Source organism: Saccoglossus kowalevskii, chromosome 17, assembly GCF_978046115.1.
Source record: "Saccoglossus kowalevskii chromosome 17, keSacKowa6.1, whole genome shotgun sequence".
Lineage (NCBI taxonomy): Eukaryota > Metazoa > Hemichordata > Enteropneusta > Harrimaniidae > Saccoglossus > Saccoglossus kowalevskii.
In genome coordinates this window covers 28,767,450-28,782,848 of record NC_140657.1, presented here as the reverse complement: position 1 = coordinate 28,782,848, position 15,399 = coordinate 28,767,450, and the positions used below count along the sequence as shown (strand labels likewise).

The following is a 15,399-nucleotide window of genomic DNA, read 5'->3' as shown; positions in this document are numbered from 1 at the left end:
ATGTCCGCCGAAAACTACAAACTGGCCTACGCACTGCTAAAAAAGCGTTACGGACAGACACAACTTATTATTCAAGCACACATGGAGTCATTGTTAACGCGTGCACCGCCAGCTTATAACGCCACATCTTTCCGAACAATTCACGATAATCTGGACACAACTATTCGCTCACTCAAAGCTCTTGGAGAGGATGAATCTCACTACGAAAAGCTATTGATATCGTTTTTACTCAAGCAACTGCCTGTTCAATTTCAACGACAACTTTCTCGATCCAACACGGATGATACATGGACTTTGGCGACACTCAGCAAAGCAATGTTGCATGAAATCAAAGCTCTCAACATTGGATCAGACGACGCTGCTGATTGCGATCACTACCCATCGGCTGTTGCTGCCTTCAATACCAACAGTCAGTATCCTCAGTCAAAACAAGCAGGTGGTACCCATGGTAACTATCAATGTAATTCACATGTCTTTTAACAAAACAAAACATACTGCTAATGCCAGAACACACACTGCACAAAACAATGCTAAATCACAGCAGTATACACCCAGATCACCACATTGCACATACTGTAATGGTAAACATTATACCACAGACTGTCGTACCATAGCAACACGCACAGATCGTCTGAAATTTATTCATGATAACAAGCTCTGTTTTAATTGTTTAGGTCATCATATTTTGCGAGAATGTCGCTCCCGTGGGACTTGTCGCACGTGCAAAGGCAAGCATCATACTTCAATTCACTCGACTATTTCGACAGACACGCAGCAAAATAAATCAAGCGATACCCACATAAATTTCGCGCATGTATCAAATCACTCTCCCAAGCGACCATTTCTCAATGGGCGGTCAAATACAGACCCACCACCGCGCGTCTTGCTGAAAATCGCACGAATCACTATGTTTGGCAATGGTGTTTCCAGGATCGCTACAGTCCTTTTTGATGAGGGGGCTGATAGGAGTTTTGTGACAACAAAGTTTGCAAATTCGATAAATGCAAACCCCAATTACTCGGAAACTCTCAATCTGAAATCATTTTCCAATTTGAAAACAGGGTATAAAACAATACCTCCTACCACCATTGGTCTTCTACAGATAGATGGTATAAAGAGCGCAATCGACTTGCTCATAGTCAATGAAATTTCTGATAATTTAGATAACAATCTCACACATGATTTACGCAATATATCACATATACGCAACCTCAAATTAGCACACCCACTTTCTCACGACACTAACATGACTGTGGATGTATTGATTGGTGCTGACCATTATTGGGACTATGTTGGATCCCACATCATTAGAGGTTGCAGTCCTGTTGCAGTTTCTTCCGCTTTCGGCTATCTCTTATCAGGACCTATTCCTTCAACTAGACGGAGGGGAAGAAATATCCAGACTTTTCATATATCCAGTGTGAAAGCCCCAGATACTGAACTCGATAGTTTAGTCAGCTCATTTTGGGATTTAGAGACAGTTGGTGTCTACGATACAATCAAGTCAAGCGAACTCAAAGTAGCACAAAATGAACAATACACACACTATGTTGAACATTGCCTCACCACCGAAGATGGAAGATACACAGCCAAATTACCTTGGAAACCGGATCACCTTACCTTACATACCAACTATCAAGCAGCAAATACTCCAGGCACCAGGAAAATGATCGCCAAGCTACCAGACAAACTTCTCAAAGTTTACGACAACATTATCAATGATCAGTTGCATAGAGGTTTTATTGAGAGAGTCGCCGATGATAGTACAGATATCGGGCACTACTTACCTCATCGCTCAGTCAAGAAGGACAGCGAGTCTACTCCAATTAGAATAGTGTACGACTTTTCAGCAACAACTGGCAAGGACCAGCCCAGCCTCAATCAGTGTTTGTATACAGGACCCCCACTTCTCAATTCATTAACGTCTATACTACTGAGATTTCGAGCAGACCCATAGCATTAACCGCAGGCATAGAAAAGGCTTTCTTACAAATTAGTCTACATGAAGCCGACCGGAAATACACTAAATTTCTATGGTTAACGGACTCAACCAATATTAATAGCCCTTTCGAAACCTTCCAGTTCAAGTCAGTTCTATTCGGAGCTACATGTTCACCCTTCATATTGAATGCAGCCATCAAGCATTTAATGAATGAACACTCTTCAAAATCGACAGCCCAAGTTCTACAACAGGACATTTACGTCAATGACGTAGTTTCTATTTGCGCATATTCAATGGAAGCATTACAGTTCTATGAACAATCAATCAATATCCTATCTACGCGCAAGTTTAACTTACGTTCCTGGAACACTAATGATGCATTTCTGAGACAAGTTATTGATATCGATGGTCGATCCAACTCAAAGTCTGACTTATCAATTCTCGGGATCCGCTGGGATTCTAAAGCTGACCTTCTGCGCGTGAAACCATTAAAAACGCCGAATTTTGGACAATTCACTTCTAAGCGAGATGTCGTAGCATATAGCGCTAGTCTATATGATCCATTAGGTTTGTTTTCTCCTGTTCATATCAAAGCAAAATTGATCATTCAACGTTTATGGATCACCAATCACAACTGGGATACACCTATCGACTCTGAAATACTACAACAATGGCAAAATATAGCCGATCTCTACAAGATGACGAACAATCACATCCAGCGCAAATATTTTGTCAACAATCTGACCAGTGTTGAAATTCACACATTTTCTGATGCATCAGACAAGGCTTACGGAGCCGCAGTGTATTTAGTATCTGACACAGAATCTACATTAGTGATGGCAAAAGCACGAGTCGCTCCTATAAGCAAGCAAACCCTAACACTACCACGCTTAGAGTTAATGGGAGCCCTGATTGGAACACGACTTAGTCAATTTGTTGGTAAATCCCTTGAACGAAAATACTCAATCTCGAAATACGTTTTATGGTCAGATAGTCAGATAACATTACATTGGCTACATGGACGAGGTAAACAGAATGTGTTTACTCGCAATCGTGTGACAGAAATCAACTGATTTCAACAGGAACTTCACTACGTCAATACAGCAGAGAACCCAGCCGACTTAGTAACCAGAGGTATCACACCAGCTGAGCTATCAGAATCAAAATTGTGGTGGAACGGACCGTTTTGGTTAACTAATCGACAACACTGGCCCAGATGCGAGTTATTTGATACTCCAAACACAACCAATTCTGATCAACGTGTGAAGACAGAGGACACTTCAGTATACGCAAGCCCCATCTTCAACGCCCACTGAAGTCTCTGAACAGACAGTACTTCACACTGTTGTTACAACAATGCCAAATTTAGAAAACGCACAACTAGGCCCTCCATTCATATCGCCTACGATACGCGAACAATCAATCTCAGTCACAGAAACTTCCACAGAAGTCAACTACAATATTGAGAATGTATTCCAGATCGAACATTATCAAAATTTATCACATCTACTTAGAGTTACAGCGTTTGTATTACGTTTCATTACCAAGTTGAAAGAACACACAAAGAAGACAGCCATATTGACCTCTCCAGATAACAACAATCAACACGCAACAGCGCCCTCACCGACCGAACTAGAGTCCGCCGAGCTAGTTTGGATTCAGAATATTCAACATGTGTACTACGCTGAATGAAATTCGAAGACTAAACAAGAACGATGGTAAACTTGGAATTCTCTGCAAGCAACTCAAGCTATTCGTCGACAGCGATCAATTATTACGTGCAGGAGGTCGACTGCAGAATACCAACTTACCCTTCAACACTGTACACCCTATATTGATCCCCGGTAAACATGCGTTCACCACAATGATAATTCGGGACACTCATTTAAGTCTTCAACATGCCGGTACTAACGCAGTCACGTCTCAATTACGTGAGCGGTACTGGATAATCTCAATGCGACGCTACGTCAAAGCAGTTCTATGCCAATACGTCATTTGCAAGAAAGTAGACGGTACACCGTACTCCAAGCCAATTCCAGCGCCACTTCCTACCTTCAGAGTACAACGATCTGAACCCTTTTCTTCTATTAGAATAGACTATACCGGACACTTCTTCGTCAAAGACCCAATCAATCAAGCTATTGTTAAGGTCTACATCTGTCTATTCACGTGTACTATCACGCGCGCCATACACTTAGAACTCGTCAGAGATCTTATGACTGAATCGTTTCTATTAGCCCTCCGACGTTTCACATCACGTCGCTCGACACCTAATCTCATCATATCGGACAATGCGTCAACGTTTGTATCAGCATCACACCAGCTCAAAGAAATCATGCAAAATTATACAGTACAACGCTATCTCTCAGATCAACACATCGCATGGAAATTTACTCCAAAGCGCAGTCCATGGTGCGGAGGTTTCTTTGAACGAATGATTTCTATTACCAAGACAAGTCTTAAGAAAGTTCTCGGGCGATCCTGTGTGACCTATGTCAAATTGGAGACTATTCTGACCGAAATTGAATCTTCAATAAATGAACGTCCGCTGACATTTGTTTCTTCAGATATCGCCGATCTGAATCCGCTCACACCTTCACATTTGATCAACGGGCGTAGCATACACAGTCTACCACAAGCTACTGAAGCGGACACAAACCCCAATATCTTGATGAATCATCACATTGCAAATCAACGATATCGTTACCTCACTATGCTTCAAGATGGTGTTGGTCACATGAATATATCACAGCTCATCGTGAACGGCACATCAACCAACACAAGGGTGTCAAAACCAATAGAATCAAAGTTGGTGATATAGTTTTAGTACATGATGACATCAAGAAGCGCCTTCACTGGAACCTAGCCTGTGTTACCAAGATATTACCAGGTTCAGACGATATTGTTCGCGCAGCATAAATCAAGACGAAAAGTGGAATGACCAATCGAGACATTTTACGTTTACATCCATTAGAGCTAGCAACCTACAACACACAATCTGATCAAGAAATATCAACGGACATATCTGCGACATCATTGATCGATTCACAACAGATCAATGATGAAGTAGACAATTCTAACACAACGCAAATTCACAGACAATCACGAAGAAAGGCAGCTCAACTAGCCAAACAAAGAATCACCAATGAGTACACTGATAATTCTGTGTGAATAATTACATTGACTCTTTATCACATAGAGACTCTTTTACAAACTTTTCGATATCACCAGAGAACTCTTTTCAAAACAGTGATTTATTACTGAACACTAGAAATAAGTAAGAACAGTATTTCTCATAATAATGAATATTGCACAATTTAGGCAAGATATTCATTTGTATCATAATTCTATGTTATAATGTTCCCTTTATTGAATATTTGTGCATTTTACATTGATTCTACAGTTAAGCAAACCCACTATGTTTTGATACAGGTTTGCCAGCAACTCGTTTGCGCCCGGAGTATGTCGGGGCGAGAAGCAAATCATAGGTGTGTTTGTTAATTAAGTTTGAATTGTCTAGATAGACTTCAAAATATTTTTTATAATTAATATTCAATTCGCAGTATTATTTCTGTTCAGCAATAGCTTTGATGTTTAATTTAGATTATTCGTGTTCCTATAATATCATACAAGTTGTATTTGACCTATGACGTTATTACCGCGATCAGTGATTGGTTTAGACGGAACCGATCTATCACAACTTGAGTTTTGTGCCATGTGACACTTGAGGCTCTCGTGCCATTGTTATCGTTTTTATTATTTTTACGTTTGTTGTTGTTTCAAGCCGATGTTGATGTTTTCTTTTCAAAGTTCAATAAATGTCAATCCTGACATGAGACTTTCCGACTTCGTGAATTGTTCCGACCTATAGAGTACAGTGGCTATACTTCAAGCCAAATCCTAGCCACAGATTCATACCTCATAAAATGACCTGAAATCGGTAATGAATTCCTCACAAACACAGAATTCTTCAACTCAATGAATTGGTGACTTTGAAATCCCTGAACATTACGCAATTAATCGATCGTTACGTTGTCATTATCTCCACATGTTGCAATAAAGGCCGCTATATATAGAGAAATTGAGCATTAGATCACTGAAAATCGTGAGTGTTGAAAGTATGTTCGGGTAATTCTTCGATAGTCATAGTGGTGAGTATCTCGCCTGTCACGCAGAAGACCGGGTTTCAATTCCCCGTCGGGGAGGTATTTTTGAGTAAATGATTTGTTATATACAGTTGACCGTCCGAATTGTTTGATTCACACCTCATAAAACGACTAGAAATCGGTAACGAATTCCTCACAAATGCAGAATTCATCAACTCAATGAATTGGTGACTTTGAAATCCCAGAACATTACGCAATTAATCGATCGTTACGTTGTGATTATCTCCACATGTTGTGATGAAGTCCGTTACCATTACGCAATTAACCGATCGTTACGTTTTGAATATATTCACATGTTGCAATGAAGGCCGTTACAGATAGAAAAATTGAGCATTAGATCAATGAAAATCGTGAGTGTTGAAAGTATATTCATGTAAATCCTCGATAGTATAGTGGTGAGTATCTCCGCCTGTCACGCGGAAGAACGGGGTTCCCCGTCGCGGAGGTATTTTTGAGTAAATGATTTGTTATATACAGTTCACCGTCCGAATTGTTTGATTCATACCTAATAAAATGACCTGAAATCGGTAATGAATTCCTCACAAATACAGAATTCTTCAACTCTATGAATTGGGGGACTATGAAATCCCTGAACATTACGAAATTAACCGATCAGAATTCTTCAACTCAATGAATTGGTGACTTTGAAATCCCTTAACATAACGCAATTAATCGATCGTTACGTTGTGATTATCTCCACATGTTGCAATAAAGGCCGCTATATATAGAGAAATAGAGCGTCAGATCACTGAAAATCGTGAGTGTTGAATGTATGTTCAGGTAATTCTTCGATAGTATAGTGGTGAGTATCTCCGCCTGTCACGCGGAAGACTGGGGTTCAATTCCCCGTTTGGAATGTATTTTTGAGTAAATGATTTGTTTTATACAGTTGACCGTCCGAATTGTTTGATTCATACCTCCCAAAATGACCTGAAATCGGTAATGAATTCCTTACAAACAGAATTTTTCAACTCTGTGAATTGGGGACTTTGAAATCCCTGAACATTACGCAATTAACCGATCGTTACGTTTTGAATATCTTCACATGTTGCAATGAAGGCCGTTAAAGATAGAGAAATTGTGCATTAGATCAATGATAATCGTGAGAGTTGAAAGTATATTCATGTAAATCCTCGATAGTGGTGAGTATCTGTCACGCGGAAGACCGGGGTTCAATTCCCCGTCCGGGAGGAATTTTTGAGTAAATGATTTGTTGTATACAGTTGACCGTCCGAATTGTTTGATTCATACCTCATAAAACGACCTGAAAACAATAATGAATTGCCCCCAAAACACAGAATTCTTCAACTCTATGAATTGGGGACTAAGATATCCCTGAACATTACGCAATTAACCGATCGTTACGTTTTGAATATCTTCACATGTTGCAATGAAGGCCGTTAAAGATAGAGAAATTGTGCATTAGATCACTGATAATCGTGAGAGTTGAAAGCATATTCATGTAAATCCTCGATAGTATAGTGGTGAGTATCTCCGCCTGTCACGCGGAAGGCCGGGGTTCAATTCCCCGTCCTGGAGTTATTTTTGAGTAAATGATTTGTTATATACAGTTGACCGTCCGAATTGTTTGATTCATACCTCATAAAACGACCTGAAATCGGTAATGAATTCCTCACAAATACAGAATTCTTCAACTCTGTGAATTGGGGACTTTGAAATCCCTGAACATTACGCAATTAACCGATCGTTACGTTGTGAATATCTTCACATGTTGCAACAAAGGCCGCTATATATAGGAGAAATTGAGCATTAGATCACTGAAAATTGTGAGTGTTGAAAGTATATTCATGTAAATCCTCGATAGTATAGAGGTGAGTATCTGTCACGCGTAAGACCGGTGTTCAATTCCCCGTCGGGGAGTATTTTTGAGCAAATGATTTGTTATATACAGTTGACCGTCCGAATTGTTTGATTCATACCTCATAAAACGACCTGAAATCGATAATGAATTGCCCCAAAAACATAGAATTCTTCAACTCTATGAATTGGGCACTAAGAAATCCCTGAACATTACGCAATTAACCGATCGTTAAGTTTTGAATATCTTCACATGTTGCAATGAAGGCCGTTAAAGATAGAGAAATTGAGCATTAGATCACTGATAATCGTGAGAGTTGAAAGTATATTCATTTAAATCCTCGATAGTGGTGAGTATCTGTCACGCGGAAGACCGGTGTTCAATTCCCCGTCGGAGAGGTATTTTTGAGTAAATGATTTGTTATATACAGTTGACCGTCCGAATTGTTTGATTCATACCTCATAAAACGACCTGAAATCGGTAATGAATTCCTCACAAATACAGAATTCTTCAACTCTATGAATTGGGGACTTTGAAATCCGTGAACATTACGCAATTAACCGATCGTTACGTTTTGAATATCTTCACATGTTGCAACAAAGGCCGCTATATATAGGAGAAATTGAGCATCAGATCACTGAAAATCGTGAGTGTTGAAAGTATATTCATGTAAATCCTCGATAGTGGTGAGTATCTGTCACGCGGAAGACCGGGGTTGAATTCCCCGTCCGGGAGGAATTTTTGAGTAAATGATTTGTTATATACATGTACATTTGACCGTCCGAATTGTTTGATTCATACCTCATAAAACGACCTGAAATAGTTAATAAATTCCCCCAAAACACAGAATTCTTCAACTCTACGAATTGGGGACTATGAAATCCCTGAAGAATTACGCAATTAACCGATCGTTACGTTTTGAATATCTTCACATGTTGCAATGAAGGCCGCTATATATAGAGAAATTGAGCATCAGATCACTGAAAATCGTGAGTGTTGAAAGTATATTCATGTAAAACCTCGATTGTATAGTGATGAGTATCTCCGCCTGTCACGCGGAAGACCGGGGTTCAATTCCCTGTCGGGGAGGTATTTTTGAGCAAATGATTTGTTATATACAGTTGACCGTCCGAATTGTTTGATTCATACCTCATAAAACGACCTGAAATCGATAATGTATTGCCCCAAAAACATAGAATTCTTCAACTCTATGAATTGGGCACTAAGAAATCCCTGAACATTACGCAATTAACCGATCCTTACGTTTTGAATATCTTCACATGTTGCAATGAAGGCCGTTAAAGATAGAGAAATTGAGCATTAGATCACTGATAATCGTGAGAGTTGAAAGTATATTCATTTAAATCCTCGATAGTGGTGAGTATCTGTCACGCGGAAGACTGGTGTTCAATTCCCAGTTGCGGAGGTATTTTTGAGTAAATGATTTGTTATATACAGTTGACCGTCCGAATTGTTTGATTCATACCTCATAAAACGACCTGAAATAGTTAATAAATTCCCCCAAAACACAGAATTCTTCAACTCTACGAATTGGGGACTATGAAATCCCTGAAGAATTACGCAATTAACCGATCGTTACGTTTTGAATATCTTCACATGTTGCAATGAAGGCCGCTATATATAGAGAAATTGAGCATCAGATCACTGAAAATCGTGAGTGTTGAAAGTATATTCATTTAAATCCTCGATAGTGGTGAGTATCTGTCACGCGGAAGACCGGTGTTCAATTCCCCGTAGGAGAGGTATTTTTGAGTAAATGATTTGTTATATACAGTTGACCGTCCGAATTGTTTGATTCATACCTCATAAAACGATCTGAAATCGGTAATGAATTCCCCACAAATACAGAATTCTTCAACTCTGTGAATTGGGGACTTTGAAATCCCTGAACATTACGCAATTAACCGATCGTTACGTTTTGAATATCTTCTCATGTTGCAACAAAGGCCGCTATATATAGGAGAAATTGAGCATCAGATCACTGAAAATCGTGAGTGTTGAAAGCATATTCATGTAAATCCTCGATAGTGGTGAGTATCTGTCACGCGGAAGACCGGGGTTGAATTCCCCGTCCGGGAGGAATTTTTGAGTAAATGATTTGTTATATACATGTACATTTGACCGTCCGAATTGTTTGATTCATACCTCATAAAACGACCTGAAATAGTTAATAAATTCCCCCAAAACACAGAATTCTTCAACTCTACGAATTGGGGACTATGAAATCCCTGAAGATTTACGCAATTAACCGATCGTTACGTTTTGAATATCTTCACATGTTGCAATGAAGGCCGCTATATATAGAGAAATTGAGCATCAGATCACTGAAAATCGTGAGTGTTGAAAGTATATTCATGTAAATCCTCGATTGTATAGTGGTGAGTATCTCCGCCTGTCACGCGGAAGACTGGGGTTCAATTCCCTGTCGGGGAGGTATTTTTGAGCAAATGATTTGTTATATACAGTTGACCGTCCGAATTGTTTGATTCATACCTCATAAAACGACCTGAAATCGATAATGAATTGCCCCAAAAACATAGAATTCTTCAACTCTATGAATTGGGCACTAAGAAATCCCTGAACATTACGCAATTAACCGATCGTTACGTTTTGAATATCTTCACATGTTGCAATGAAGGCCGTTAAAGATAGAGAAATTGAGCATTAGATCACTGATAATCGTGAGAGTTGAAAGTATATTCATTTAAATCCTCGATAGTGGTGAGTATCTGTCACGCGGAAGACCGGTGTTCAATTCCCAGTTGCGGAGGTATTTTTGAGTAAATGATTTGTTATATACAGTTGACCGTCCGAATTGTTTGATTCATACCTCATAAAACGACCTGAAATAGTTAATAAATTCCCCCAAAACACAGAATTCTTCAACTCTACGAATTGGGGACTATGAAATCCCTGAACATTACGCAATTAACCGATCGTTACGTTTTGAATATCTTCACATGTTGCAATGAAGGCCGCTAAAGATAGAGAAATTGAGCATTAGATGACTGATAATCGTGAGAGTTGAAAGTATATTCATTTAAATCCTCGATAATGGTGAGTATCTGTCACGCGGTAGACCGGTGTTCAATTCCCCGTCGGAGAAGTAGTTTTGAGTAAATGATTTGTTATATACAGTTGACCGTCCGAATTGTTTGATTCATACCTCATAAAACGACCTGAAATCGATAATGAATTCCTCACAAATACAGAATTCTTCAACTCTGTGAATTGGGGACTTTGAAATCCCTGAACATTACGCAATTAACCGATCGTTACGTTTTGAATATCTTCACATGTTGCAATAAAGACCGCTATATATAGAAAAAATGAGTATTAGATCACTGAAAATCGTTAGTGTTGAAAGTATATTCATGTAAATCCTCGACAGTATAGTGGTGAGTAATTCCGCCTGTCACGCGGAAGATCGGGGTTCAATTCCCCATCGGGGATGTATTTTTGAGTAAATGATTTGTTATATACAGTTGACCGTCAGAAATGTTTGATTCATACCTCATAAAACGACCTGAAAACAATAATGAATTGCCTCCAAAACACAGAATTCTTCAACTCTATGAATTGGAGACTAAGATATCCCTGAACATTACGCAATTAACCGATCGTTACGTTTTGAATATCTTCACATGTTGCAATGAAGGCCGTTAAAGATAGAGAAATTGTGCATTAGATCAATGATAATCGTGAAAGTTGAAAGTATATTCATGTAAATCCTCGATAGTGGGGAGTGTCTGTCACGCAGACCGGTGTTCAATTCCTCGTCGGGGAGGTATTTTTGAGTAAATGATTTGTTATATACAGTTGACCGTCCGAATTGTTTGATTCATACCTCATAAAATGACCTGAAATCGGTAATGAATTCCTCACAAATACAGCATTCTTCAACTTCATGAATTGGTGACTTTGAAATCCGTGAACATTACGCAATTAACCGATCGTTACGTTTTGAATATCTTCTCATGTTGCAACAAAGGCCGCTATATATAGGAGAAATTGAGCATCAGATCACTGAAAATCGTGAGTGTTGAAAGTATATTCATGTAAATCCTCGATAGTATAGAGGTGAGTAACTCCGCCTGTCACGCGGAAGACCGGGGTTCAATTCCCCGTCGGGGATATATTTTTGAGTAAATGATTTGTAATATACAGTTGACCGTCCGAATTGTTTGATTCATACCTCATAAAAAGATCTGAAATAGTTAATAAATTCCCCCAAAACACAGAATCTTTCAACTCTATGAATTGGGGACTAAGATATCCCTGAACATTACGCAATTAACTGATCGTTACGTTTTGAATATCTTCACATGTTGCAACAAAGGCCGCAATATATAGGAGAAATTGAGCATCAGATCACTGAAAATCGTGAGTGTTGAAAGTATATTCATGTAAATCCTCGATAGTGGTGAGTATCTGTCACGCGGAAGACCGGTGTTCAATTCGCCGTCGGAGAGGTATTTTTGAGTAAATGATTTGTTATATACAGTTGACCGTCCGAATTGTTTGATTTATACCTCATAAAACGACCTGAAATCGAAAATGAATTGCCCCCAAAACACAGAATTCTTCAACTCTGTGAATTGGGGACTAAGAAATCCCTGAACATTACGCACTTATCCGATCGTTACGTTTTGAATATCTTCACATGTTGCAATGAAGGCCGTTAAAGATAGAGAAATTGAGCATCAGATCACTGAAAATCGTGAGTGTTGAAAGTATATTCATGTAAACCCACGATAGTGGTGAGTATCTGTCACGCGGAAGACTTGGGTTCAATTCCCCGCCGTCCGGAAAGAATTTGTGTGTAAATGATTTGTTATATACAGTTGACCGTCCAAATTGTTTGATTCATACCTCATAAAAAGACCTGAAATAGTTAATAAATTCCCCCAAAACACAGAATTCTTCAACTCTATGAATGGGGGACTATGAAATCCCTGAACATTACGCAATTAATCGATCGTTACGTTGTGATTATCTCCACATGTTGCAATAAAGGCCGCTATATAAAGAGAAATTGAGCATTAGATCACTGAAAATCGTGAGTGTTGAAAGTATATTCATGTAAATCCTCGATATAATAGTGGTGAGTATCTAAGCCTGTCACGCGGACGACCGGGGTTCAGTTCCCCGTCGGGGAGGTATTTTTGAGTAAATGATTTGTTATATACAGTTGACCGTCCGAATTGTTTGATTCATACCTCATAAAATGACCTGAAATCGGTAATAAATTCCTCACAAATACAGCATTCTTCAACTCAATGAATTGGTGACTTTGAAATCCCTGAACATTTCGCAATTAATCGATCGTTACTTTGTGATTATCTCCACATATTGCAATAAAGGCAGCTATATATAGAGAAATTGAGCATCAGATCACTGAAAATCGTGAGTGTTGAAAGCATATTCATGTAAATCTTCGATAGTATAGTGGTGTGTATCTCCGCCTGTCACGCGGAAGACCGGCATTCAATTCCCCGTCGGTGAGGCATTTTTGAGTAAATGATTTGTTATATACAGTTGACCGTCCGAATTGTTTGATTCATACCTCATAAAATGACCTGAAATCGGTAATTAATTCCTCACAAATACAGCATTTTTCAAATCAATGAATTGGTGACTTTGAAATCTCTGAACATTTCGCAATTAATCGATTGTTCCGTTGTGATTATCTCCACATGTTGCAATAAAGGCCGCTATATATAGAAAAAATGAGCATTAGATCACTGAAAATCGTGAGTGTTGAAAGTATATTCATGTAAATCCTCGATATAATAGTGGTGAGTATCTAAGCCTGTCACGCGGACGACCGGGGTTCAGTTCCCCGTCGGGGAGGTATTTTTGAGTAAATGATTTGTTATATACAGTTGACCGTCCGAATTGTTTGATTCATACCTCATAAAATGACCTGAAATCGGTAATGAATTCCTCACAAATACAGCATTCTTCAACTCAATGAATTGGTGACTTTGAAATCCCTGAACATTTCGCAATTAATCGATCGTTTCTTTGTGATTATCTCCACATGTTGCAATAAAGGCAGCTATATATAGAGAAATTGAGCATCAGATCACTGAAAATCGTGAGTGTTGAAAGCATATTCATGTAAATCTTCGATAGTATAGTGGTGAATATCTCCGCCTGTCACGTGGAAGACCGGGGTTCAATTCCCCGTCGGGGTGGCATTTTTGAGTAAATGATTTGTTATATACAGTTGATCGTCCGAATTGTTTGATTCATACCTCATAAAATGACCTGAAATCGGTAATGAATTCCTCACAAACAGAAAATTCTTCAACTCAATGAATTGGGGGACTGTGAAATCCCAGAACATTACTCAATTAATAGATCGTTACTTTGTGATTATCTCCACATGTTGCAATAAAGGCCGCTATATAAAGAGAAATTGAGCATTAGATCACTGAAAATTGTGAGTGTAGAAAGTATGTTCATGTAAATCCTCGATAATATAGTGGTGAGTATCTCCGCCTGTCACGCGGAAGACCGGTGTTCAATTCCCCGTCGGGGAGGTATTTTTGAGTAAATGATTTGTTATATACAGTTGACCGTCCGCATTGTTTGATTCATACCTCATAAAATGACCTGAAATCGGTAATGAATTTATCACAAATACAGCATTTTTCAAATCAATGAATTGGTGACTTTGAAATCTCTGAACATTTCGCAATTAATCGATTGTTCCATTGTGATTATCTCCACATGTTGCAAGAAAGGCCGCTATATATAGAGAAATTGAGCATCAGATCACTGAAAATCGTGAGTGTTGAAAGCATATTCATGTTAATCTTCGATAGTATAGTGGTGAGTATTTCCGCCTGTCACGCGGAAGAGCGGGGTTCAATTCCCCATCGGGGAGGTATTTTAAGTAAATGATTTGTTATATACAGTTGACCGTCCGAATTGTTTGATTCATACCTCATAAAATGTCCTGAAATCGGTAATGAATTCCTCACAAACACAGAATTCTTCAACTCTATGAATTGGGGGACTATGAAATCCCTGAACATTACGCAATTAATCGATCGTTACGTTGTGATTATCTCCACATGTTGCAATAAAGGCCGCTATATATAGAAAAATTGAGCATTAGATCACTGAAAATCGTGAGTGTTGAAAGTATATTCATGTAAATCCTCGATATAATAGTGGTGAGTATCTCCGCCTGTCACGCGGAAGAGCGGGGTTCAATTCCCCATCGGGGGAGGTATTTTAAGTAAATGATTTGTTATATACAGTTGACCGTCCGAATTGTTTGATTCATACCTCATAAAATGACCTGAAATCGGTAATGAATTCCTCACAAATACAGCATTCTTCAACTCAATGAATTGGTAACTTTGAAATCCCTGAACATTTCGCAATTAATCGATCGTTTCTTTGTGATTATCTCCACATGTTGCAATAAAGGCAGC

The 15,399-nt window shown here is 38.9% G+C and overlaps 3 protein-coding genes across 3 annotated transcripts; all 3 read left to right on the top strand.

The window, feature by feature from the left end:
- Positions 1–907: 907 nt before the first annotated feature.
- On the top strand, positions 908–1,957 carry LOC146733073 (uncharacterized). The gene has a single exon (XM_085491978.1). It carries the CDS (start codon positions 908–910, stop codon positions 1,955–1,957), a length of 1,050 nt encoding a protein of 349 aa, XP_085348104.1.
- Positions 1,958–2,235: 278 nt separating this feature from the next.
- On the top strand, positions 2,236–3,015 carry LOC146733072 (uncharacterized). The gene has a single exon (XM_085491977.1). It carries the CDS (start codon positions 2,236–2,238, stop codon positions 3,013–3,015), a length of 780 nt encoding a protein of 259 aa, XP_085348103.1.
- Positions 3,016–3,614: 599 nt separating this feature from the next.
- LOC146733071 (uncharacterized) lies at positions 3,615–4,763 on the top strand. Its single transcript, XM_085491976.1, has one exon. It carries the CDS (start codon positions 3,615–3,617, stop codon positions 4,761–4,763), a length of 1,149 nt encoding a protein of 382 aa, XP_085348102.1.
- The last annotated feature ends 10,636 nt before the right edge of the window (positions 4,764–15,399 follow it).

Excerpts from the sequence above, each read along its gene's own strand:
- LOC146733072 (XM_085491977.1), top strand. The coding sequence starts at position 2,236 with ATGGAAGCATTACAGTTCTATGAACAATCAATCAATATCCTATCTACG.
- LOC146733073 (XM_085491978.1), top strand. The coding sequence starts at position 908 with ATGTTTGGCAATGGTGTTTCCAGGATCGCTACAGTCCTTTTTGATGAG.
- LOC146733071 (XM_085491976.1), top strand. The coding sequence starts at position 3,615 with ATGTGTACTACGCTGAATGAAATTCGAAGACTAAACAAGAACGATGGT.